We start from the raw sequence: 27,750 nt of genomic DNA, 5'->3' as shown, positions 1-27,750 counted from the left end.
AAAACATACATACATACATATTTCATCACAAACTCCTCATCTCATTGTTTAAAAAGTACAGTTCCAAAAATTAATTTTGGCTCCTTGTCGCATCCCATTGTACCCCTCTAAGGAAAACCAACTTAGTTTGATGTTTCAAGTTCTCTAGTTAATCACATACTATGTTGTTCACATTCTGGAGGAGGCCGCAAGACAAATATTTGTCTGTGAATACATCAGTCCGATAGTTGATGATATACTCAAGACTCAACAAGATAACAAGACAAGACTCTTTAGTTTCTAGTATCGTGTTTGATTAATCTTCCATGATAGAAGAGTCGAGATAAAAACATGTTTAGTCGTAGAAATGAAAATATAAAATAAATTAAGATAATTTTAAAATAAATTTTTATATTTTCAAAACAAAAAACATAAATACAAATACAAGGAGACATGCTTTCTCTCGGTCTCCACTGCCCAAATCTCTTATATCCCATTGCATAGAGTATTCTTACCATTTGGGACAGAAACACATCTGTCACATTTATTTTATGAACATAATAATGGACTCCGACGACTTCACTTGAATTTGGGAAGATGAAGCGAATACTATGTATTGGGCACATTATTTTTGGAAGCTTTAAGAGATATTTATCCAAAATCTTAAAGGAAATAATTGTATATGATCCAAAAATTGTAAATGAATTAGCAAATCAAGAATTTTTGAATTTTTATTTCCATTTTTCCTAATTATCTCATCTCTTTTTCAAAAAGAATTCAACTAACTCTATGAATTTTCTCTGAATTGCCATATCAATAATAAAACAGTTATAGGATTTCACATAATTCAAAATCTAATCAATACCCATAATTGATATATATTCAATGTCATCACGAAAAAAATAATTAATGCATGCTATACACAAGAATTATCATTAATGCATATAATATACAAAAAAATCTAATCTAAAAAGAATTAAAAAAAAATTACACCAAGATTTGTTTGATAATATTGATTTATCTTAACAACCACTTTAAATACCAATGCTAATTATCTAAATAAAAAAAATAACAGCAAAGCTTATTACTATTTTTTTTCCTCATAAATAAAAAGAATAAGAGAAAAAAAAATCAAATTCACTTAAAAACTTCCTAAAAATAAGGCAAATATGTGTTTTCATTCAATAGCCTTTCTTTCCTCTACCTTCCTCACCTGTTTTCTCCCAATGGGTCACCACCACCCTTTCCTCTTCTCCCTCTTCCTCCTCCTCTTCTCCACCGCCACAGCCGACGACGGCGCCACCATTCTTAAGCTGGCCAACTCCATAACCCCATTACCCTCCGGCTGGTCCACAAAATCCTCCACCACTTTTTGTTCCTGGCATGGTATAAACTGTGATTCTTCCAAATCAAGAGTCACCTCCATTTCTCTCTCAAAACTCAGCCTCTCAGGCACTCTTCCTCCAGAAATATCTACCCTTTCTGAACTACAATCTCTTTCTGTACAGGGCAACCAGCTTTCTGGGGATCTCCCATCCCTCGCCAACTTAACGAATTTGCAATACATTTTCTTGGATTCCAACAATTTCACGTCCATCCCTCCTGGTTTTTTTCAAGGATTAACGGGTTTGCAAACGTTAAGTATTGGAAATAATGTAAATTTGTCTCCGTGGAAGCTTCCAACTGATTTAGCTCAATGTACTAGTCTGACAACGTTAACAGCCAATGATTGTCAACTTTTTGGTTCTATTCCTGATGTTTTTGGGTCGTTACCAAGTTTGCAGAATTTGAGACTGAGTTATAATAATTTGACGGGGGTTTTGCCACCTTCTTTTGCGAATTCTGGGATACAGAATTTGTGGGTGAATAATCAGCAAATTGGGTTAAGTGGGAGTATTGAGGTGATTGGATCGATAACTCAGTTGTCTCAGGTTTGGCTTCATGTGAATCAATTTACGGGTCCTATACCAGATTTGACAGAATGTAAGAGCATTTTTGATTTGCAGTTGAGGGATAATCAGCTTACAGGGATTGTGCCTGCGTCGTTGGTTTCTTTGCCGAATTTAGTGAATGTTTCTTTGTCTAATAACAAGTTCCAAGGACCTGTGCCTCAGTTTCCCCCGTCTGTTATCACCGTTAAAAATGAAGGGATTAACAAATACTGTGCAGGTCCTGGGGCTCCTTGTGATGCTCTGGTGATGACGTTGCTTGAGATTGCTGGGGGTTTTGGGTATCCTTCGACATTGTCTGATAAGTGGGATGGTAATGATGCTTGTGGTTGGCCCCTTGTTACTTGTGACGCTGGGAAGAAGAATGTTGTTACTGTGAATTTGGCAAAGCAGCAATTTACGGGGAGTATCTCTCCATCGTTTGCCAAGCTCTCTTCTTTGAAAAGTTTGTATCTCAATGAGAATAACTTGACGGGTTCAATTCCTGATAGCTTGACCAAGCTGCCAGAGCTAGAAACCCTTGACGTTTCCAACAATAACCTATCAGGAAAAATTCCTGAGTTTCCAGGCTCTGTGAAATTAATTACAAAGCCGGGGAACCCTTTCTTGAGGACAGATGTAGATACTTCCAGTGGAGGAACTACCAATGGCACTTCCAGTGGAGGAACTACCAGTGGAGGAAGCAGTGCAGGTAGTACCAAGATACCTGGAGGTATGATTGCAGGCATCATTGTTGCTGTTGTCATCTTTATTGTTGTCCTGTCATTTATCTTATATAAATATAAGAAACGACATCCCAAATCTGGGAAGGAGTTGAAACAGGATGGTGGAAAGGCATTTTTCAAAAATGAAGTTGCAGGTGGAGGGAATGGTTATAATAAGGTCCCTATTGCATTGCATGGCCAGAGCAGTGATGGTGATAACAGCAAAAATATTTTTGAGGGTGGGAATGTTGCTGTGCCAATTGAATTTCTTCGACAAGTGACTGATAATTTTCATGAGATTAATATTATAGGAAGAGGTGGTTTTGGAGTGGTTTATAGAGGAGAGTTGCATGATGGAACTAAGATTGCTGTGAAGAGAATGGAATCCACAGTGATGATAAACAAAGGTATTAGTGAGTTTCAAGCAGAGATTGCGGTGCTTACAAAGGTTAGGCATAGACATCTAGTTGCTCTCTTAGGTTATTGTATAAATGGCAACGAGAGACTGTTGGTCTATGAGTATATGCCACAAGGAACACTAGGACAGCATCTATTTGAATGTCACGATTACAGGTACACTCCACTTACATGGAAGCAGCGGATCACAATTGCACTGGATGTGGCAAGAGGAGTCGAGTATCTGCACAGTTTAGCACAGCAGAGTTTCATTCACAGAGATTTGAAAACTTCAAATATTCTTCTTGGGGACGACATGAGAGCCAAAGTGGCTGATTTTGGTTTGGTTAAAAATGCACCAGATGGGAAGTATTCTGTGGAAACACGATTGGCAGGCACATTTGGTTATCTTGCACCTGAGTATGCTGGTAATTGGCTTGGCCCTTTTCGTATATTCTCAACTTTGTTGAAGGGATTTCTCCAGTTGCATGTTCTTCTTAACAATGATTTAGCAGTATGAAGATTGGAATGTTAATAGGTTCACATTTTTTGTTATGTTTCTCACATGATCATTTCATCTTAGCATCTATTTCGTGTTGTGTCAATTGAGTTTTTTCTTTTCAACATTACAGAAATAGCCATATTTTTGCTGTCCTGTAAATGCTTCAGGTTATTGGCTGCTGATATTGATCGTAAATTTCTCTTGATTTTGATGAACTGAATTAGTTGATGGTTAAGTTCAGTGAGGGTCGACTTTTTACAAAGGGTCAATTTATTCTACGAACAATTCTCATTGGGTGCATGTGTGCAATTTTGTTTGCTGCAAGCATGTTTTCAAAGACATCTCTATGTGAATTTGCGTTTAATTCTCAGATTCTGCACGCGCTTTCCTTTAGTCTGTGATGAAATTATTTGGGAACCAGGTCCCTTTGTTTGCGGATGATCTGAATCTAAATTGTGTCTTCTTTGTTTTCTTCAGCTACAGGAAGAGTGACTTCAAAGGTGGATGTTTATGCCTTTGGAGTTGTTCTAATGGAGATTATAACTGGCAGAAAAGCAGTGGATGACACTAGGCCAGAAGAGGCAGCTCATCTGGTCACATGGTTCCGCAGGATCCTGATCAACAAGGAGAACATTCCAAAGGCAATTGATGAGTCTCTAAATCCAGATGAAGAGACATTAGCCACCATTTATACGGTGACTGAGTTAGCAGGACATTGCACTGCTCGTGATCCATATCAGAGACCAGACATGGGGCATGCAGTGAATGTACTGGCACCTCTTGTGAAGCAATGGAGGCCGGCTAGCCAACAAGAGGACCAGAACTGTGGCACTGACCTTGACACCAACCTTCCTGAAACACTGCGAAGATGGCAAACTGAAGAAGGTACTTCTACGATGTCTGATGATACTTCCTTCACTCAGACCAGGTCAAGTGTTCCCTCAATGACCTCTGGCTTTTCAGACACATTTACTTCAAATGATTGTCGGTGACAAAAGGAGATTAAAATACTTTTGAAGAGGTAAGGTAGAAAGATGATGATTGGTATCCTTCTCAACTGGCTGGATTGCTGCCACTAGTGGTTACCAAACTATATCAAGGCTTCATTGTATTTATTTATTTATTTATTTTCGTTATTTTAAATGGTCCAAAGCTGAACATTAGAGCTATTTAGTTTTTTCTTTTTTTCTCTCTCTTTACTGTAGTCGTTGAGGCTACTGATTGATTTAGCTACCCTGGAGTCAAATCAGAAACGGAGAGAAAAGGTTGTTGTAATATATTTCCGGCTCTATTCTCTTCTTCTTCTTCTTCTTCTTCTTTATTTCTTCATTATTATCATTATTGTTATTGTTATTGTATATACTGCTTTCAGGTGCTGATTGCTGTGTGGAGATTTTTAGTTTTTTTTTTATTCGTGGCTTTCCTTTATTAAATTATTATAAACAAAAACCTAAATAAAATATGAAAAACACTATATATTCACTCACATAATATTGTGGATTTCAATATTAGTTTGCCCTTTTTGTGGTCTTGGAAGTATTTTCTGATCCGGTAGCCGAGTGGAATATTTTTTTCTATATTATGTTGTGTGTTGAATGAAAGTTGAGTTTAATAATTTAATTTGATTTGATTTATATAAAGTTATTATTATTAAAATAAAAAACTAAACTGACATTGAATTGTTCTTAAAAAGTTTAAAATTATGAGGATTAAATTTGACAGATAAAAATACAGTTTTTTTTTTTTTTTTGTAAAACTATTAATGAATGCCTTTTTAAAAAATCTAATCTTCAAATTTTTTTTTATTATTTTTAGATTCTTCGGTTTGAAACTTTTAATTTTGATCAAAAATTTAATTTTATTCACATTTCAGTTTTTGAGTTTAAGAGATAAAAAAAAAATTATCATAAAACATAATAAGGAAAGAAAATGATTGGTTGCCTGATATCTATTAATAGAAAATTCAAATTTGATGTCAATTTGTTTCTTTTGATGAGATGAGTATTATTAACATGTTTTTTTTAGCTCCATGTTGTTTGAAGAAGCAAACCAAGGTTGAAAAATATATTATTATTTTTTTGTATTTTTTAGCTAATTTAGGGATATTTCAAGTTGAGAAATTAATTTATTGAGATTTTAAGGGTGTTTATCATGTGTTTTTCAATGAAAATGAGTTAAAAAAAGCTTTTTAGATCTAAAAAGTCTTGCTTGATTTTCAAGCTATCTCTTTGGTACCAAAATATGAAGAATCACATGACACATCGTCTACTTTACTCTTTTTTTAAAAAATAAAATGGTGGATGATATGTTGTTTGTTCTTGAAAAAAAAAATAAGAAGAAGAAGATTAAGTGTGCAAGCCCCATCTATATGACCTAGGTGCCTAAGCACTTTTTATGAAATTTTTCCAATATTTTGTTTTAGATTTTGATTGAAATGCATTATAAATAAAATGCTTAACATGATATTTAAATTCTTATGCAATTTTGATATGGTTTTTAAATAATATTATGAGTTTTTATAGGAATGTTAATAATTTCTTATTCAATTATTTTGTATCAAATATGCCAAAAAAAAAAAACCAACTTCAAATTTTCAAGGAAAACAAAATTTCTTATCTTTAATATTTAGTAGATTTTTGACAAGATTTTATCATATTTATTATTTTTTTCTTCAATCGCATATAAAATATTGAAACATTATTTTAATATATTTTCTTGAAATTGACTAGACAAGCAAGTCTAAGTGGCATAGTGCGACAGTGCTTGGCTTTTTTTTAAAAAAAAAGGCCAAAACACGTGAGCATTTTCTCTTTGTAAGGGATTGTTCACCCCTTATTTTTCTATATATATATATATATATATATATATAAAAGGTAACAAACGACGTGTCGCTTATTGCGACAAACAACATGTTGTCCACGGGGTTACAACCCAGTTTTTTGCCACCACTATGGTAGGAAAACAGGGGAATGAGTTTTTTGGGTTGAAAATTCTATTTTTCAACCCATTTTCACTTCCAAAACATCAAAAACTCATCTCCAACATATCTAATAACTCTAAAACACCCTAAAATCATTAAAATAAACAAATTGACCGAATGCGAAATATATAAACCAAACTCGATCTTCTTTCTTATGGATGTTTAAAAAAAACAGCTACCATTATCAAACTCTCCTTATTGAATGAAACTTATTAACACAAAAAGCAACGAGTTTCTACACCAAAAAGTTGCCCAATTGATAATTTTTCTCCTCGCCTTTTTAGATGACTTTCATTCTTCTCTCATGGTCAATGACTAAAAAATATATAAAATAAAATTTTAAATCAAAATAAAAATTATCACCAGTTTGGTGTTACATGTAATTTCTTCTTGTTATACTTTTCAAGTCATTTTTCTTTTAGTTTTGTATTTTTTTTTATATATATATAATTGGAATCTAATCTCAGTGAATTAGGTCACAGAAGGGTTAAATTGAAATTGAGGGGGGAGGGGTAAAATCAAAATATGATGGTTCATTGTCTACACAAACAGTGAAACCAACCCGTCATTTGTTAATTTCAGAGCTCTATTCAATTTCGATTTCTTTGTTTTTGATTGGCTGCTTGGGCCATTCTTTTTTTAGCCTTAATGGTTCAATACCCATTGTCATTTTTCTTTGAGTCTACACTTTCAATCATTATTTTGTTGATTGGTTTTGCTCAATTTCTCTCGAGGTCACAGAAAACCATGTCATGGGTTTCCCTGATCAGAGAGCTTTTGACCAGGTTCCAGAGTGCATGAAAGAGTTTCAGCTGTGATAAAACCATATCTCAAGACGGTTCTGTTAACTTTCTCATTAAAATTGTCATACAAATGTACACATCTAACAAGGTTGTGTGAGATTACAACAAAAAATTGTTCTACATCTTCCCCTCCCTCCACCACTGGATTCTTACGGTACTTTCCCGGAGAGACCCTCAATCAGTGGATGTCTACCCACCAAAGGGGCGGTGTAGGGCGGGCATAGGGTTTCTAACAGCACACAATGACCAGTAGAAAAGGAAATGGTGGGGAAACGGGGTAAGATAACAATAAATGAAAGCGTTTATTATTGGCAATCACTGTTATAAAATATAGAACCACACTCAACAAAACTTCCATGGAAAAATTCATACCCAGCTTGCTTTCTGTAAATAAATAAGAGTGAGTTGCTGATCCCAGAAACACATATCAAGCATGACACTGATTTTCTTTACTTTGAATCTGATTCTGTCCTTGCAGGCGCCTATCAAAACTTGTAAAATCAACTGTAGATGCCAGAATTATGAAGACATTTTTACTTGAATTTGCCGATGGACCTGCACTAGAAATTCTACATAGGAGAGAGTGCCAGCTGGAACCTTGTCTTCAACCAAATATGAGAAGAATGACATTCCTGTGGAAAAAGTAGCAGTCGAATGTTAACAAATCAAACTTGTTAAGAACATTTTAACAATAAAAACTCTCTCCATCCAGTAGTATCAGCAGAAGAAAACTCAACACCAGACAAAGATGAGAACAGTGCGTGTATTATAAAGCACAATTTGATTGGATGAACATAGATATTACCACGATGCATTTACAGATCAAAATTATCATCAGGACAGATCAAATTTATCATCGGGCCCTCTTTGGTAGTAGCTAGTGGTTTTTCTGACTACGTAAAGTGCTGTGATCAGTAATCATGAAATTTATAATGATGATATATCGATACTAAAAAACTACATGATCCATCAAAACATGACTTCAACATGAGAATTGATAAGAGTAGCAATGTTATATGGCCCATGAAGTGAAGGAGGGTGGTGCTGGCAAACTAACACTTCTATTCTGTGTTTCCATGAAATGACCCAATGCAGTTCCTAACTAGTCACACATTTCCAAATAACCTGATAAGTAATGAAGTATCAGAAATGGCCAAGTCCTGCAACTACTTTGGCAGGGGTACAAGATAATGTGAGTTTTTCGAGGAGCTAGTAATCTGTTTCATTTTGGTTTCAGGTTTACTATATGTAGTGGAATTACAGTTCCCTCCATTATTTAGAAGAACAGGTCCAATGAACTCACCTGATGGATCTCCTTTTTTACACAACTTTAAACTGCAAGATAAGAATTGCAATACATCAGAATGAGAGATTGCAAGCATGTGTAGATAGAATGACAGAAAAAAATAATAGGTGAATATAAGTCATAAAAAAATTCTTATATTAAAAATCACCAACTGAAACATCATACCGCAGGAAAGAACATCTTTGGCGTCGTATCTCGTTCACCACATCATTTAGTTTCTTTGATAGTGGATTGTCATATTGCTCCAGGACATACTGAGAATACCAAAATAATTAGTTGCAAAACAATTGAATGGCTATGCAAATAGAAAATTTCTGATAAAACACCTCTGACAGGTCCATGTATTTACAATGTTAATTATCAAATTAACTCAGAGCCCCAAAAAACCTTAAAAAGTTTGAGCATTTTTATCTCCAAAAGTTTCATTCATAAAATTCCCAACTGAGCCTGTGAATTAGTAGTGTCTTGTAAGCCCATTCTGTGGGCACATAGCATACGAGGTTACGTCCCTCAAGTGAATTTGGCATCTTCCACATTGGTCTGATGGTCAGGTACAGCTTCTTCCAAACCAAGACTAATAAAATAATGATGTTAGGCAGATCTAAATTCTTTAAAAGAATGGTACCTGAGTTGGGATTTCAGCAACAGATGAAATGCCAAACAGTTTTTGCAAGATATCTGGATTAACCGAGTTCCCAATATATATTGAAACATCCTGACCATTCTCAAGAAGATAAACTCCATTGTCATTCACATATTCACTAGAAAGAGGAAGTGCAGGGGGGATAAGAGATCCAATTGCTTCCTGTCAATGAGCAGCAGGTTACCATTGAATTTAGGGCAAATATATAATATAGCATTGAAAATAGTAAAAGACAACCCATGCCTGTGAATCAAGGTCGTGGATTGCAATCATCCTAGGGTGCACCAATGGAATCGCTAAAGGAGTAGAAACAGAAGAAACATAATTGATCCAAAAAGACCGATCGTCTATCCTCCCATCGAGTTTCAATCCTGTACTTTTAATTAATGCTGGAAGAGAGAGAGGGAGCCAGAAAAGGGAAAAAAATCAAGGCATGTCAATTTCTTTAAATATACTAAAAGAAACTTGCTGATACACTTGCATCCATTTCAAATCTGTCCAGTAAACAATACACATATTGCAGAACAGAAACAGAATTATAGTATCAATAAGAGGAAATATCATTATGCACTAAAATGAAAAACAGCACCAAAATTTATCAACAAATCAACGTTTTAACTAAAGTTATTTCTACCAAGGAAAAAAAAATGTAAAGCTACAGAAACACTGAAAAGGAAAGGTGTAACTGCAATGAACTAATTTACTTATCTAACTAGCTTTACTTTAACCATATAAAGTTATTTTGCTCTTCAATGCTTTAACCATATTAACTCCCAGAAAAGAAATTCTGCTAGACACCCAAGTGTATATGGATCATGTACAGGTATTTAACTGTTGAAACAGTTCCACAGCATAAAACATGATTAATTGTTAGGTGAGTTCATAGCAATATCTGCAATTTCAGCACAAACACTATATCGGAATAAGCATAAATTAATGTGAGAGAAGTATATACCGAGGGTGTACAGGGGCAGAAGTTTAAGTGCTTCTGGAAGGATGAGTTGTCCTGATGATGATACTGTCGCACAAAATTTGCGATATGAAAGCAGAATGTTTATGCAAAAGTTTGTCACTCGGTCTCGGATAACCAAGGGTGGGTTGGAAGGGATTTCACTTGCCGCTAGAAAGACAAGTTGAGAAAAGTATCAGTCCCCTTACGTCAAAACAAAAAATAATTACTTATGTTAAGCCATGAACAATAAAAACTTCTAGAAGCAAAGAGACATCCATTCTTATGTAACTAAAAGGCCAAAGTTTGGCAGGAATTTCTATAACATGTTGGAAGTGTGAAAAAATGACAGTTATTATCATGATAGTGACTTAAACATGGTGGATAAGAATGATATAAAGATTGTCAGAAACCATGATATGAGAACAGTATAATTATGAAACAGTGTAAACAGACAGGAAAGAGAATGCCTGACAAAAAATTCAATACCTTGCTTCAAGAAACACACAAATTGGGAATCCAAGTCAGCCAAGCGGAACAGATTACTTAAATTGTTTGTGCATGGTAATGATAAATTTGTAACACGAATTCTTCTTTGTCCATACACTGTGGTGTAGAGGAGGGCACACTGAACAATGAAGCAAACAATATGAATAAGAAATCTTCTCAACAAAAGATTCAAGGGAAATCACCCCATGGTCCTTCCAAGTTTCATAATTCTAACAAGGTAAAAGCAGGCATTTGCAATTGGCAGCCAAAATAAAGTCATCTCCCTTTCACTATGTAATTGTTTCAAATTCAAGAACCACCTAATTAGATACTGCTAGTGTAATGTACCTGTGCTAATTGAATTACATGTCAGTAATGAAAGCACACAATTTCAATTGAGAGCAAAAATCAAGTCTTCTTTCTCTCATTCTGTTATTGTTCCGTGTTCAAGAACCGTCTAACTAGATACTTCTTAAGTAATGCACTTGTGTTAGTTGCATTATATGTCAGCAATGACATATGGCATCAGCCATGATGTTGTGTTTTGTAACTGTCCCTGCAGTCCCTCTATACAAGGACCCTCCTGATCTTTTTGTTTCTTTCGCGAGTACCAAGGGAGATTTGAGAAAAGCTTGATTAAGCCATTTGGGCAAATAATAGGGAGGTAGAGCTGAAGGTTGTCAGACATCATGATTGACGTGCTACAACATTATTGACAGATATCACAACACATTCAGCATACTGATGTTTCAAATTCTTTTAGCCTTTTTTTCTGTGTTATTGTTTCATGAATCTTGCCAGGGTCAGAATAGCAGTAGAACGTGAATTCCTGGCTACTGTTATCTTGGTCTGTTTAGATGGTTCTTGAACATGAAACAGAAAGAGAAAACCTGACAGCAGTTAAGTTTGTATTTTGGATTACTCAGGCAGGTGGTTGAATTGGACCCCTAGCAAAATGAATGGACTATTGAAGAACTTGAGTTTTCATAAGCTGCTAACACCAGGACAAGGTGGGTTTCTGGGAGAAATTACAGCACTGTACTTGTTGCATGGATTCTCCTCTAACCTACTAAATGGTAACTTGAAGTAGCCTAACATTGCAGTCGAGATGAAATTCAAGGATTTAATTGCATGAATCATAAAACCAGATTATACCATATAATGGTCAAACTTGGTGGGACCACAACATAATTCACCCTAGATATAATGAAAGCAGATAGGACCAGTAAGTATTAAAAGCTGTGCAGTGGCAAGAAATACTAAGATACCTGGAAAGCACATTCTGAGCCATCCTGCAACTTATCATCATGTTTTAATGTAACCATAATAGTTTTGTCACAATCAATCTGCAAAACAAAAGGAATGATCAGGTAGAACAATTAGAAGTAAAAATGCTATAAAATATGCACGTTGCCACTTGACTCATATGAAACCAGAGATAGGAAATCAAGAAATGGAATGAAGCCATAAAAAAATAAAATACATAATGAATCAGCCTCCAATAGATCAGCCCAAGTCAAAACAGATTCTTCTACTCACTCGATAGCTTGTTCTATGAAAGAAGTTTCTGGCAAGTGAATATGATTTTATATTCAGCCTGGTGCTTTAAAAAGCAAAGTTATAGTCCAGTATCAATAGAGGATGAATCTAGGCACCTCACAACTTGAATGCTCTCATTAACAAATAAACTAAAGTGTAATAGGCTACCAGAGTATGAAACTGAAGAATTTCATAAAAAGATACAAACCGCAGCTAGGTCAATATCTGTTGGAATGCGCTTGCAAAAGTTTCCATGGTATTCTTGAACTTGAATGCCCTATAAAGAAACAAACCACCTCAAATTCCTAGTATCATGTAAAGAAAACATAATCAATCAATTTATAACTGCGAGCAAGGTACAAAAGATATATATCCCAGAAAGGGGTACCTGGCTGCACCTCACACGCATCACTGCCTCAAACCCTTGAGGTCGTGTGACATTCCATCTGAGATCATTGTACAGCTTTGCTGGATCAGAAACAGCAGAGAAAGGATAGTAATAATAAACCTGGAACAGAATGTGAAACATTTGAAGTGATAATCAGAAATATGCCAGCAGCTCTAAAAGAAGAAACTAGAAGTCATTCACAGCACATTGTTAGAGCTCATGCACTGGGTGATGGGTACAATGATATGGTGGTGAAATGTTAGTATAAAACAGATTGCCAATATATGCCAAATATTATCCAGCTTGCCTACAAGAGAGCCCCCAGCAACTCTCTCCTAAGGATCATGGCAGCAATATCTCGTACAAGATATGCACTATGGAACCAGCCAAAAAGACTGAGGTCATAACTCACCAAGAGGAATCAAGGTGCACAGCAAGTAATTAAGGTTTCCGTGTTTGAATTAGCATGTTTACATGATTTAGAATGCAACATGAAGCGTGTACCATGGCAAAACCAACACAAGGATCTAGGTCATAAGTCACCAAAGAATGGAAGATGTACTCAATAAATCATTGAAAATAGATGCTTGACATCACCACAGAACCAAAAGTCAAATATCACACAGATATGGGGAAAAAAAGATTAAGAAAAGTAAAATGAGAAAGATAGCTTGGGAAGGGCATCCAGCATATTAAAAAGAAATAAATAGGTCCCAAACATCAGTTTACAAATAGGCTTGCTGCCTTTAACATGGTATTGCAAAGATAAAATTCCAATATACATGTTGTCATTTTACTGAAACTGTGAAACAAGTGTTATAACTACAGGATTGGCACTTCAAGTTCAAATAATACCTGCCCTCCAGTTGTTTTTGGGATGACAGAGATAGAAGCAATGTCGACATAAGTCTGGGTAGTGATGAACACATCAACACAGACCTAGAACACATACAGGAAAGTAAACCTGATTAGATACATTTTGGCAAAAGGGTATATATCTACCAGCTCATGATTATGATAAAGTACAAAAGGGAAAACAAACAATTTAAGTACTAGCATCCTCATAATGAAAATGTAAACAGGGGGAAAGAATTATAAAAAGGCCACCTGATATTCAGCAAATTCAATTGCCATTTCCTTCAATGTTTTGTCTGCTGGTTGGAGTAATTTATGGGCCTCCTGCAATCCAGTAAATAAGAAAATACTGTTACCAAAACCTCAGGGCTATGTTCTCCAGTTGAATTGACTGTTTCTTCACTTCACCAATTATGATGGAAAAACAAGAGTTTAACAGATGAATACTACTGCAAAATATATTATAGCCTGGTACTCCACTTCCAGTAAAATGGAACATGAGAGGGAATGTCAGTCCATTAGTTTCAAGACAAAACTACCAGATTATTTAAGCCTCAAATAATGATTAACATGACAAGAAGATGAGCATATCCATTTGTCAACATTAACCTTCCAAAGTTGACAGATAATCAGATCTAATTATCATCCTAACATGTTGATTCTTCTTCCAATCTTTCAGAGGCCCAAGAGAAGAAAAATTATATTTAGGAAAGGCTATAAGTTTGTGTGTGAGTGTGCACGGGTGTCAGTTATAACTATTCAAAGGCAAGATGAGATTGAAGTTAGAACAAATTATGCAGTCCCCTTCAAATATGAATGGATGGGATAGGATTCAATAGTTCTCATCTTAAATTAATTCCACGCTGCAGGATGAAAAGCAAGAAGACAACCACAACAGATGGCAGGAGAACACCTAAATAAGATAAATATACCTTCTCCCCTGCAGAGATGTTACTTCTTCCCTCAGCCTCTCGAGCAGAAAGGGCTCCAATGCCAACAGAAGGCAAGACTGAAAACATAGTAGAATCATCAGAATACCCCATCAGAATAATTTCAGTCTAGGTTTTATAGTGGTAGGAAGAAGCAGGAAAGCTCCTAAGATGTAATAGGATCAAGAAAAATATGGAATTGCCTGAAACATGCTTAAAGCAAGAAAAGCATCCACAAAACACATAATTTCCATTTGACAAAAATGTAAAAGTGAAATGATTGCTTAATTTAATAAAACTATGACTAACACCATAGGCCAGGCAGCCAGCTCAAATCGAGTCTAAATCAAACTTGATGAAACTCTGGTATATGTGTTTTATTCTAGAACTCTCTCATGAGAGAGAAAGTTAAACCTTTTTTTTTCTCCATTTCACAAGTCACTTCTTCCATTGGAATATTCTAGACAATAACGACAAGTAATTACAATGATGCAGATCACAACTACACACATGATCACATAATATGCAGTATGAATACTTAGTATAAAATATCATTCTCTTTATTGGCATCTAACTGAACTCGGAACTTAGATCAAAATCAAAGCCTCAGGAGCACATATAGCAACAGAGAATAAGTGGTTATCTGTTCTCAAATTATATGCCTAACACAGTAACAAAGAAAAGTACAAGGAGCAGAATGTTATTGACTGCATCCTACCATAAAAAAATACAAAAACTTAACAATCATGTACATTTACATAGGTCTACAACAACAAAAAATGAAAGAAAGAAAGAAAAGGTGAGCAGATGATGACAAGTTCATAAGCTTGCCTGATTGAAATACCAAAAGCTTCCCGCCAGTATTTTTCATTGCCAAAAAAGCTGCCTGAAATAGGAAAAAAATGAATTATAAATTCCAAATATCTGAAGATATTTGCATGAGTTTGTGATGCATATAATATTTGATTCCAGATGACATCTATAACCCAGCAGCAGCAACGGACACATAGGAACATGTATCATTCTGCCAAGGTTTTTCCATCTAAAGACAAACCTAGGAAAATAGGAAGCACCGTATGCATCAATTAGTGTGAATCAATTAGGTTCTCCCTCTGAAAGGCAAAAAGAGATAGAAAATAGTGTTTTGAATGTAGTGGCTGAAAAACCTCGTGCGGACAGTTTATGTATATTCCATTTTAGTTATCAGGACATGCATGCTTAGTTACATGATACGTGTCCAAATGCGCTATGTTGTGCATGCAGCCCTAAGTACCCCGTTTCAAATATTACGTGTTAAGACTAATGTCCAAGATGGAACCATGCAAGTGAATTGGAAATTTTAAAGGACCGAGTATCATGGTCAGTGCAAAAATTAAGTTTCACCTCCCCTTAAGAAAAGACATGTACAGTGTTTCAATTTTTTACGAGATTTGCATACATCATCCAAAACCAATACATATATGGTTTCCACAAGCAAAAAAGACTATACCTTGATTGCTGCACTGAAGGCTGATTCAGCAATTCTACTGTTCTGAAACATAGTTGGAATACTATCCAATAATAGCTCTAAATGTTGACGGCACTGAATCCACACAAGAAACCAAAAGAATTTTAAAAACTAATAAATATGGCTGGTGTCTCTAAACATAAAACTCATAACTGAACAATAAGTGTGTATATTTTGGCCATCTGGACCAAAAAAGATCAACCAAAGAATAGGAGTCCAGATGGCTAACCTCGGAAACCGGAACAATAACATCAGTTTGCAGAGGAGTGTAAACATCATGTATATCAGGTACAATAAGCATCAGTGGCTGCAAACATGTGTCAAAAATCAAAATCAGCCCTCAAAATTTTTGATGTGACTATTCACTGATTCTAAAAATAATTGAAATTTAATCAGAACCATAAATCTAAGTACAATAAAATGATGTGCTGGACGCTGGTCATAGATTTAATAACAACTCCCAGAAAAGGTATGAGCAGAGAAAGACAGCACAAAACAGCATCTAGCTGATTGTTCAATCTACTTAAAGTTCTTTATCCATCTCCTTTACTTCATAGATACCATACATCCTCCAACAACAAAAAATGTATCAACTTGCATCTTCAGGAAAAAATGTCATATTTACCTGTTGTAATGCCCGTTTCAGATTGTAAAAATGGATTGTTGAATCAAAAGTTGCAATGCCCACCATTGTCCGTGGCCCTTCCTGCAAAGGATTTTTCAGTTCATACATCAGTAATCAAAACTGCCTTCTTGTTTGCAAATCTAGGTATATTATGAAATACAAGCTAGAGTAACGTATCAAAAGAAAAAATAACTGCAAATAGCATGAATGATTAAATGAATGCAAGTGAATCTCAACATAATATCAATGCCAGTCGATGAAAATACCTGCACTAGACAAATTACATGCTAAAATGTTTCAGAAGTGGACATAAAACTCACCGGAAGATCAGCAATAACTTGATTAATTGAACTGCAAGCTGCAGCAGTTGCACCAGTTTGTATGGCATGCATGGATACATCAATAAGAAAGAAATACACAGCCGGCATAGGATCACGAACCTGGAAGACAATAAATAGAAAATAAAATATTTACAGTAGTCCAGAGAAAAACTGTAGTGACTGAACCAAGGAATCAAATATATAATAGATAGTCACATAGGCATCCGATTAGAAGAAATCGAGAGCAAATGGTATTTTATAAAACTACAAAAGAGAAAACAAACCATGTATTCTTTTGTGGCAACAAATTCAACTGTTCCCCTGCATAGCTCAGGCCTTTCATCAGCATCTCTACGCCTACCATCTGGACCTAGATTGCAGTGGTAGTCACGGGGAGTCTCATCAGTAAACCCTGCCAAAACAAATGAGTGAAATTGTAAAGTACCTTATCATGCCAGTGTGTTCAGGGAGCAGAGCCAAATCAACTAGTCAATGAAACCAATAAAGTGCAGTAGCTGTTAACAGATCTATAAAATGTCAACACAACTAGTTATAAGTTGTACATCTCAAAACAATGCTCCGTAACTGAAAGTGGTACGTTTGAAAGTGAATAATAAACAATGTCTATTCTTGATTGATGCATGCAACACTGCTCCGGAAGTTCTGACAGTGATAAACTAAATACGATGCGTATAGTACATGACTTTTTCTTGTCTTCAGTCACCGACTAATCCAAAGAGGCATTGGGAACAATAAGACTATTTCAAATCCCATTATAACTAGCAAATCAGACATTTTGCAAAATTCAGAAAGCCTAACAATTAAAACTGCAAAAAGAATTCCAACAACCAAAAAAATAAACAGTATGTAAACTGACCACACAAATTACAAATGAACTGCCTCCCTTGATCAATGAATTTCATAAAGGGATTTATGTAGCCTTTGCAACGAGAACAACGAACAGGACCACTTTCTCCAAAATCAACAACCTACAAACACAAATTTTTGTGATATAAGAACCAGTGAGATTATAATTGCACAATTCATCAACATGAAAGCAATGGCCCGTGCTCTTTTTACTGGTTACTAGGCATTTCCACACAAAAAAAGAAAACTTATAAATGATGATAATATGGGTTGGTGATTCCCAAATCATGTGTCAGATACAAGATTTTAATTGCTTTTGTTGGGGATCAAACTTCAATGAGAAAGAAAGAACATTGGAAATGAAATAAGAAAGAAGAATTGCAGTAGAAAACAATATTTCACCTAATAATGAGCAAAACAAACTTTCTTTTCATTCAGGAAAGAAGAAAATGTCACGCAGTAGAGATGGAATAAAGAAAAAAGAAATCGTTAATACCTGGACAGGATCCTCTGATGGATGAGGAAGGGCCAGAGGTTGAAGCAACAAAGCCAACGGCATGCCAGATGTTGATAACAGATCAACCGTGCATGGAATCTGAAATATCGAAGGAGTCAATCATAATGTCAGAAATTGTAAACGCTTCAAAGAAAGTCTTCAAGTTTGTGCATGCTAAGAGTTTATTATAACCTGATTGATGGTGCACCTCATGTACCGTGGACTGCAATTCCCAGTGTCTGTAACAATGTAGTCACTTATAGCAGGCTTTACAAAAGGACAAATAATCAGATGAGGGATTGATAAACCAGTGGTTAAATTAATTTAGCATGCAAAATTCCACAAAGAGAGACTAAAAAGAAAGAGACAAATCAAGAAGGAATAAATACCGGTGGTGGGTTGGCCTGATTCCCCGCACGAGTATCATGTAGGATCACAGAGGAACCTGGAATGGGCCGGGGAATTTGATTGGGATCAATCTTTGATGCTCCTGATAAAGGACTTCCAGTTTGACCCATAACAGGTGATATAGCAGTCATTTGATTTGGTAGTGGTGGTGGCATTCCAAACATTCTAGGTGGTTGAGCAGAACCAGGAATCGGTGGAGGTTGAGCTACCTAGAAGAATCCATAAAATTCAGTGTTCAGAATTTTTGGGAGGAAAGAGATGCATATGTGATGTCAGGCAAAGATTCACCCATCATAGGCAGGAGATGGATCCCTGCTACTTAAACAAACACACATCAGCACAAATCACACTGAAATCTGTAAAGCAAGATAGCCCCATTCTTCATGAAAAGTAGCTCTTAACATAGCCAGAAAATTTCATATTCTACCTAAAGTAGATAGGAAACAATTGAGGCAACAGACCAGCAATGAACAATTCATGGAATGGAAGTACAAGGAAGATTTACAGACAGATTTATTGAAGAATAACCCTTGTTCACTTCTTATATTGTTAATCCATATATCAACAGGCATGCACACGAAAACACAATAAGTTTGTTTGGTTAACATCTACAATGCCATGACTGTTCAAATAAAAAACCTTGGCGCAAACCAAACACATGATAAGTTAACTGCATGGTATATCAGCTGGTTAGGAGGTGGTGCTTATCAAGAGACAAAGCTTTGCTTTTCTTTACAGATAAAGGAATCTGGAAGCTGGTGGTCGCTGCCTTATTCCCTCTTCTTTCCCTCACTTTTCCTTACCTTGCTCTTTTGTCTTTCTTTCTGAAGGACAAGAGTGCTATTTAAGGAGGGAAATAAATATACAAGATTAGTTAGGAGAAGATATCCTCCAAACAAAAAAGAAATTAAAACAATCTCAAGCTAAAAGAGAACTCCGATCTCTCTGAATAACTTTAAGACGAACATTCATAAAAGTCCTGAAGGCACCACTGGCACGTGAGAGGAGTAGTAATATATCCCACAACAACTGGGTTGAAGTGAAAAGATACTTTATATTCCTACATTTCTTTCCATCCAAATGAACTGATGATTTCAAAGCAATAGAATTCCATAAAGCTGCCTAGCCCCTTCTTATCTCCTATCACAACACAGCCTCCCCTTATTTTCTTCTCTCTTTTTTGAGTTCTTCTCCCTCTATTCTTTACTTCTATCTTCTTCCTATCCTCTATGTCTATGTCCTTATACTTGTAAAGTCGGAAGACATTTAAGCTGTTTTCTATAGCTAGACACACCCAAGCACCGGCGAATCTACTCAGTTCAACTGTCAGCTATGGTTTTCTATAGTTAGACACACCCAAGCAGCTACAAATCTACTCAGTTAACTGTCAGCTATGGTTTTCTATAATTAGACACGCCCAAGCAGCTGCAAATCTACTCAGTTCAACTGTCAGCTATGGTTTTTTTTTAATTAGACACATCCACGCTGCTGGAAATCTACTCAGTTCAGCTGTAAGCTAAGGTTCTACCTGATTGCCAGCTTCAACTTTCATTGTCCGGCCCCAAAAAACCAGTTATATCACTCATAACTCTTAGGTTACAAACTGTTAAAGCAATCTTCCTGATTACCAGCAATAGTCTCTAGGTTTACTTTTTCAAACTGTTAAAGCAACACAACATAAGCTGTGAAAAAAGATGTCACCATCATTTCCTCAGCCAAGAATCTGGCCACCTCGATACAAGAAATTTTATGTTACTCCAGGAGTAATGACCAATAGTTACTCCATGGCCCACTTTGAAAAGAGAGAATCACATTCGGTCCAACCAAAAGTGATAAAAATATTTCTGCGTACCTCTCTCCCCTATGGAGTAACTATCTGGTGTAAAATTTCTCGCCTCGATACATTAAAAAATCGTTCACCACATTTAATCTACAATGTTACAAGAATGTTTTAAAGCTAATAAGAAGACATCAGAACCTGCAAAACTTCCAATTAAGAACCTCATAAGTTCCCATATCAGTTTCTTATCACTTGATGAAGTAATGCATACCACCAGAGTAAGCCTTGGCTCTCAGTATAGCATATTTGAAAACAATCAAAACATTTCATGATATAGTCTAAAGTAGTAGAAGTATTTCAATGCATGTTTTTGTTTCCTTTCATCTTGTATTACATAACAAAGCATACTATTCCTCCAACATATTCAAGTTCATGATTGATTTTTATAATTTTTTTCCAGCCATTTTTGTAAAGCAAAATGGAGCCTTGAGGCTGAATCTACATCCAATGCAATTCCAAATAGAGTACAAACTATATTCAATATAACATTTTTCAAGCTATCAACATCGCCCAAAGAGCTAGTTTACTTGAATTTCAAGCAATTGTGAAACGCTGAAGTTAAAATAAATTCAAAATGGAAACTACATAACAATTGAAATTTTCCAAATACTGACTGCAAGTTGTGAGATTTTAACAAACTTACAGACTGCGGTTGCATCTGTGGTGCAAAAGGAGAACCTACTGGTGGTGGTGCCATCCCATGCTGAGCTGAAAACGGTGTCCCTTGAGGTGGTGCTGAAAAAGGAGCAACTGGCTGGCCACTAATCCCCAAACTACCCATTAATTGGCGCATGCTTTGAGGCGGTGCGCGAGCCAACCCCACTGTTGGTGGAGGACCCATGGGCGGTTGCTGTGGTGCACTAACAGGGGAAGGAAATCGTGGAGCACTCTGGAAAGCTGGTGCTGGTGGCCCATTACTCATTAAACCACCAAATGAACTGGATGGGGGCATACTCAAAGGTGAAGAAGATGGTGCAGCAGGACTAGGGCGAGAACCCAAGGGCGGTACAAGTGAGCCTTGAGGTGGTGCACCAGAGACAGGACCCATTCCCAGACCACTACTTGCAGAAGACGGGAATGACCCCGGAGGCGGTCTGGACCCAAAAGGCTGCGTCTGACCGAAAGGCTGCGTCTGACTGAAAGGCTGCGTCTGACTGAAAGGCTGCGGCTGACTGAAAGGCGGCCCAGTAGGTCTACCAGGGGTAACATTTGGGGGGAAAGTGGATGGAGGTAATCCCGAGGGGGGCACTGAAGGTCTAGGGACAACACCAGGAGGTGGTGCACCAGGCCGGGAAAATTGTGGTGAAGGAGCTGAGGAGGGAAATGGCGGTGGTTGGCCAAATGGCGAAGGCCTAGGAGCTGAATTCGGCATGGAAGAGGGCCGGTTGAGATTCAAATTCTGAAAATTATCGGATAAAATATTCGGGTTTTGCTGATAATTTGGGTTATAACTAGGCGGTGGTGGTTGCCTAGGTGCCCCTGGAGGCACATTAGATGCCATGTTTATATCGAACCAATCCAATCCCAAAAGTTAAAAAATCCCTCTTTTATCTTCAACAAGTGTCAATCTTCAAAAAAACAGGACCAAATCCAAATCTACACATTCAAAAACACAAAACCCAAATCTAAATTCACTATAAATATATATATTGAACCCACAAATTTATACTGGATTGAAACATAAATGAATGTAATTATACAAAAAATGAATAAAGATTGGATCTTTTTGTGGAGAGAAGAGATAGTTAAGTACCAGTGATCAGAGAGAATTGGATCCAGCAATTCGGCGAAAATGATCAAAAGGGTTGTTGGATCTAAGAGAAATAGTTTAGGAGAGAAAGTGAAAACAAGAGATTTCTTCAGGGTTTTTGGAATCAAGAGAGGAAGATCCAAGATGGGCACATCAATTGAGAGACAGAGAGGGAGGGGGGGTTGATGACAAAAGACAGGTTTTTTAGAGAGAGAGGGTATATTTTCACTTTTTTATAAAATATAATAAATGGTTTTGGTTATTCTAAAACAAGAAAACAAACTTCAATTTAGTCCTTAAAAGAAGAAATCATTCTCTCTGTTGATGTATGTTAATATTTTCTGTCTTACGTAAGCATATATCATGAAATAAAACACGCCGTTTAATACAATTGAGGAAAATTTCGTACTTAACTGATAGAAATATTTGTTTGGGGACTCAATTGATAATTAGATAAAACATTGGGAGCTAAATTAAAGGTTACCAAAAAAGAAAGATTTGGATGGTAAGTTTGGAAAGTAGGAGAGGACGTTACATTACACATAAAACTAGAAGAGAGAGAGACTTATGCCACGTCATTATTTGTGGGAGGAGTGATTTCTTTGATCCACTTAGATCGTGCCATTTCAGCATTGTGATTCCCAGTCAGCTTTTTTCTAGGTACACAAATTATTACTCTCGTCTCTTGTCCAAGTCAACCGTAGCTGGCTTTCTTTAAATATGGTAAATAATATAATCATTTAAAAAAAAATCAATTACAAACAAAACTTTCTTACTAAATTATGTTAACTACTAATTAAATTAAATTAAAATACATACTGAAATAACAGTGTTTTTCTCTGTAAATTTATTCATTAGCTCACGCTTTGTAAAGGGTAAATATCAATTTTAAAAATATATTAAAAAATATATAAAATGTTTTAAATTTATTGAATCTAGCAGTTATGCCATAACTAAGTGACTTGAGGCTTGGGTCTGACGGTAATGTAAGATCCATAAGCTTTGGTTATGACATCATAACAGACTCGTTCTTGAATCTAACATCAAACATAGTTGTCAGATCCAAGCAAACAATAAATAAATAGGTGATAAATTATGCACTTTAGTTGCTAGTAGAAAAAATAAAAATTAAACACAGATAATCGATCAACGACCATAATATATCTACACGCGTTGCACCATAAAAAGAGAGGACACGTCTACGTGTATATCAAGACGATGAATTGCCAAATTTGGTTACCGAGAGGCACTTCATGCGCCTCCTAAAAAGCATGGGCGTCACCCACTCGCTAGGGTGTGTGGAATACACACTAACAACTTTTTAAATAAAAAATAAAAAAAACAACGCTCTCATGGTTCTCTTAACATTTACAATGTAGTTCATGATGCAAGCATTCTACATACACAATACCAGCATAATAATTTCCCAAGGTATTTTAAACTATATTATAATATGGATGGTAAAACATCTATTTTCACTTTTATTCTTTTTTTCTATTTTTTTCCTTAAGCTCTTTTCTTTTGTTTAATTTTTGAATACCTAATTTCATCATATAAAGATTTAAAGTGCAGGAAGAGATAAAATTAAAAGTGAGAAGACATGAACAAAAATAGTAAAAATTCACTAGAAATGGCATAGAAGAAAAAAAAATTATGATCGATCATACTTCAACAACAAACAAAAATAACTGGTATTAGTGTCAAAAGGATCTATTTGATGAGAGAATCTTGATGATAATAGTGATTTTTTCCAATAAATATGCCTTTAAAAATAGATTGGGGTTTATCTGGATTTTTTTTATTCAATTGATTTTTGTACTTTCCAAATAATTTTTATTCTCTCTGATTTTTCAGCCATATAATGGTGGTCAAAATTCAAATAGTAACCCCGTAGACAACTTGTCACCTAGATAAAAATAAAAAAAAATTAACACTTGAGCAAGCCTGGAATTTTTTTTATAGTCAAACTGGTGGTTGACCCATTGTTGCACGAGTATTTTTATTTTGATTATTTTTTAATGGGGTTTTAACGAGTACCCTTTATATTTTTATGTGTTTGTTACTTTCTTTTATTTGAACTTTAATTAATACCCTCTCTCTCTTGTCTTAATATTTATTTTTTATCTTTTTTAAATAGCATTTATTTCTTAATTTTTTTGATATAATATTTCAAATAGACTATTCTAATTTATTTTTTAAATTTTTTTCTTTTTAATTGATATAAATAAATTATATTTGTTTGATGTATTTATAAAAATAAAAATTAGTTGCCTAAGATAAAAAAAAATAATACAAACACATAAATTAAAAAGAAAAATCATGGTTAAATATTTACATTTTCATTTGTCTCTACTTGTAAGATAAAGATTGACTTTTTATCTTGTCTTTTAAAATGCATTGAAAATTATTTTTAGTTTATTGGTTCATTAATTTTTCTACTCTTATTTAAATTAATATCCTCTTTTTCCGATACTTTAATTTTTTTAGTTCATTTTTAAAAAAATATTATTTTTAATTTTTTTTTATAAATTCTCAAAGAGATTATTATTATATTTTCTCGTGTTTGATATAAAAATAATTTTTTCCATGATTTATTCATAAATATAAAATATTTTTTTCTTGGTAAGAAAACACAACATCTAAGATAAAAAAAAATGTCCACGTTAAAAATAAAAATCGGGGTTAAATATTTCTTTACAAACACATGAATTTAAACTATTGTTTTTTCATGAAAATAGTATTTATTTAACTTAATAGTATTTATTTAACTTTCTTTTTCTATTTTCTTTTTTTATTACTAGATTCATCTACAGATCGTATCTTTCTAAATTATTTTAATTTACTAACACATCATCTTTATGGATACATCACATATTACAGTATCTTAAAAATCAATCTCATTGATTAACATAGCTAGTTGGAATGTGATCGATATGACCTAGACCATGCATTGACTATGATATTAAATTATAAAGTCTAGAACTTGAGATTTTTCTTTGAAGGAAGGAAACACATCATTAGTTCTTGTTTGATTAATATTTGAATATAAAAAAATAAATACAAAATAGACAAAAATATAAGAAATAAAAATAAATTTATTTGTAAAATAAATTTACAATAATTTTTTTATATTCTTAAAATAAAAACGAAAGACTTGTAAGCCATAAGAATCGATCTGCAATCTCTGTCACTTCCCCCACCTTATCCACCATCCATTCAGAACACAGCATATGCTCTTCCATGGATCCACTCCGTTTCTCCTCCACCCAGAAAATCAACACACATTCCATTTTTGTCTACACCCTTTAAGACACAAACACTGGCACAAGAAAAGAAGCCATATAAAACACACAACTCGAGTAATGGCTTGTGCAGCCGCAAGAGCCACTGTGTCCTTCCACCTTCCACAGCTTTCCCCTCCAAAATCCAGAACCCGTTTCTCAAAACTGTCATTCCTCTCCATTCATAAACCCCAAAAGACTCATCTTTTCTCTCTACACTCCATTGATGTCTCCAGAGAAGACAAGACGCCAACTCTATCAGATTCAACCCAAACCAATCCACCAACAGAGTCTCCTCCCGAAGAAGAAGAAGAAGAAGAAGAGCCACAGTTCGATAAGAGAAGGTTGGAAGAGAAGTTTGCAGTTTTAAACACTGGGATTTATGAGTGTAGGTCTTGTGGCTACAAATACGATGAGGCAGTTGGTGACCCATCATATCCATTACCACCAGGGTTTCAGTTTGACAAGCTACCTGATGATTGGAGGTGTCCAACTTGTGGAGCTGCACAGAGTTTCTTCGAGAGTAAAAGTGTGGAGATTGCTGGGTTTGCACAGAACCAGCAGTATGGATTAGGAGGCAATGCACTTACTTCTGGTCAAAAGACTATTTTGATATATGGGACCTTGTTCTTCTTCTTTGTTCTGTTCTTGTCAGGGTATTTTCTGCAATAGTAAATGGTGAGGTTTTTTTTCATGTTATGCTGTATTATATGTATTTGAAGTTCATCTGGAACAAAATGTTTGCAAACAGAGTGATAATTCAGAAATGGACTTGAGAGTTACACGAACATCAGAATTTATATGGACATCTAAGTGTTCTGAGTCGAATCTCTTTTATCAGAAGATCATCTTTTGACTTCTGCTCTCTTCATCTTCAGGTTCTATTGCTAAGCTAGTTCATTATTTCTTCTTTTGTACAGCATTGAACATGCATCTCATCTAAAGATTTGAATAATTTGCATATTTTACTAAGTATCTGACATGCTAGATGATCAATGATTCTCTTATCCTTGGCTGTTTTATGTGGAAGAGAAATGATGAAGCAAAGTAAAATGCTTGACATGTAAGAGAAAGAGAGAGAGAGAGACCTATAGTTATTGGGAACATATATGCTACGGGTGAGAAAAAAAATGGAAAATCAATTAAATTTAAAATATTTAAAATATTTTTAAAAAAATCTGTAAAAAAAAAAACTGATTAAATTTATTAAAATTTTAAAAAAATCAATTTGTTCGGTTTGATTTTGGTTTTTTAAGCCTGAAACCGAAAGACCGAACCAAACCCAAACCACAAAAAAAACAAAAAAAAAACCTGAGCCAAACAAAAAAAACCGACTAAAACCAAACCAAATTGAAAAAATCGAGTCAAACTGGTTTGAATTAATTTTTATTCTAAAAAACCGAACTGAATTGAAACTGCTTGGTTTGAACTGGTTTTGATTTTTTTTAAAAAAAAATCGATTTAATTATTTTTTTTATATAAATCAAACTAAATAAAAAATGATCACCCTTAATATATACAATGCTTAAAATAAAATAATAATAAAAAAAAGAGACTAACTGGGAGACACATTGCTGGATTAATTATTTTGCCCCTTCTCAAATAAAAAACCGCTAGCTATTATTTTCACGAGTATCCACTAATCATTATTATATTAAAGCACAATAAAATAATTTAATGATTGTTGAAAGTAATTTTATTTTAGAATTAGTTTTCATGTACTTTTTTATATTTTCACTTTTCAAAGCAGGCTTGGACGACTTCTTAAAAGCAATTTTTTAAAAAAGTTGTGTTCAAACTTTCTTTAATTTTTTTTTTGTTATAATCAAATTTACTGAACAATTTGATAATTTAATAAATATAAATATAAATATTATTTTAAAAAAATATTGCAAATGTACATTGTAAATATTAGAATATTAAAGTTGTGGTAGCAACATTCGAGTGATCTGTGAATGGGTTTTTAATGACTAAACAATAGCTTCTCGGACAGTATTCAAATTGTCTAGGCGGCTCTCCCTCTTAATTTCTAGGCTTAACCTTTTAAATTTTCAAAGCAACTCTTCAATTTTTTTTTTTTTAAAATTTGATATATATATTTTTTATTATTATTTATATTATTTTAAATAATTTATAAAATTGAATTTTTTTTTCTCCAATAAGGAGACATAAATTGGAATATTATAATGATCATTTTGTCTTTCTTTTTTAAAAAAAAAAAAATGAACTAATTATTGAGGTAACA

The 27,750-nt window shown here is 34.7% G+C and overlaps 3 protein-coding genes across 4 annotated transcripts; 2 read left to right on the top strand and 1 right to left on the bottom strand.

The window, feature by feature from the left end:
• Nucleotides 1-1,173: 1,173 nt before the first annotated feature.
• Nucleotides 1,174-4,838, top strand: LOC118053296 (receptor-like kinase TMK4). The gene is made up of 2 exons (XM_035064522.2): nucleotides 1,174-3,456; nucleotides 4,008-4,838. Exons 1-2 carry the CDS (start codon nucleotides 1,206-1,208, stop codon nucleotides 4,520-4,522), a joined length of 2,766 nt encoding a protein of 921 aa, XP_034920413.1. The 5' UTR covers nucleotides 1,174-1,205; the 3' UTR covers nucleotides 4,523-4,838.
• A 2,753-nt stretch (nucleotides 4,839-7,591) lies between these two features.
• LOC118053298 (protein transport protein SEC24 C) lies at nucleotides 7,592-22,432 on the bottom strand. 2 transcript variants are annotated; one of them, XM_035064523.2, is made up of 25 exons: nucleotides 22,228-22,432; nucleotides 21,118-22,070; nucleotides 18,616-18,843; nucleotides 18,419-18,493; nucleotides 18,227-18,325; nucleotides 17,741-17,852; nucleotides 17,148-17,275; nucleotides 16,864-16,983; nucleotides 16,544-16,624; nucleotides 16,148-16,225; nucleotides 15,901-15,993; nucleotides 15,243-15,297; nucleotides 14,415-14,491; nucleotides 13,735-13,806; nucleotides 13,483-13,566; nucleotides 12,628-12,747; nucleotides 12,448-12,516; nucleotides 11,969-12,046; nucleotides 10,701-10,839; nucleotides 10,218-10,382; nucleotides 9,506-9,651; nucleotides 9,245-9,424; nucleotides 8,785-8,873; nucleotides 8,617-8,648; nucleotides 7,592-7,945 (listed from the first exon to the last, which is right to left on the bottom strand). In XM_035064523.2, the coding sequence occupies exons 2-25, from the start codon at nucleotides 21,973-21,975 to the stop codon at nucleotides 7,833-7,835; spliced, it is 3,291 nt and encodes a 1,096-aa protein (XP_034920414.1). In that variant the 5' UTR covers nucleotides 21,976-22,070; nucleotides 22,228-22,432; the 3' UTR covers nucleotides 7,592-7,832. The 2 variants fall into 2 exon arrangements, with proteins under 2 accessions (XP_034920414.1, XP_073259987.1); XM_073403886.1 differs by lacking the exon at nucleotides 22,228-22,432 and having other exon boundaries at nucleotides 21,118-22,099.
• A 2,964-nt stretch (nucleotides 22,433-25,396) lies between these two features.
• LOC118053299 (uncharacterized) lies at nucleotides 25,397-26,311 on the top strand. The gene has a single exon (XM_035064524.2). It carries the CDS (start codon nucleotides 25,455-25,457, stop codon nucleotides 26,175-26,177), a length of 723 nt encoding a protein of 240 aa, XP_034920415.1. The 5' UTR covers nucleotides 25,397-25,454; the 3' UTR covers nucleotides 26,178-26,311.
• The last annotated feature ends 1,439 nt before the right edge of the window (nucleotides 26,312-27,750 follow it).

Source organism: Populus alba, chromosome 13 (assembly GCF_005239225.2).
Source record: "Populus alba chromosome 13, ASM523922v2, whole genome shotgun sequence".
Taxonomy (NCBI): Eukaryota; Viridiplantae; Streptophyta; class Magnoliopsida; order Malpighiales; family Salicaceae; genus Populus; species Populus alba.
This window is presented reverse-complemented; position numbering and strand designations above follow the sequence as displayed.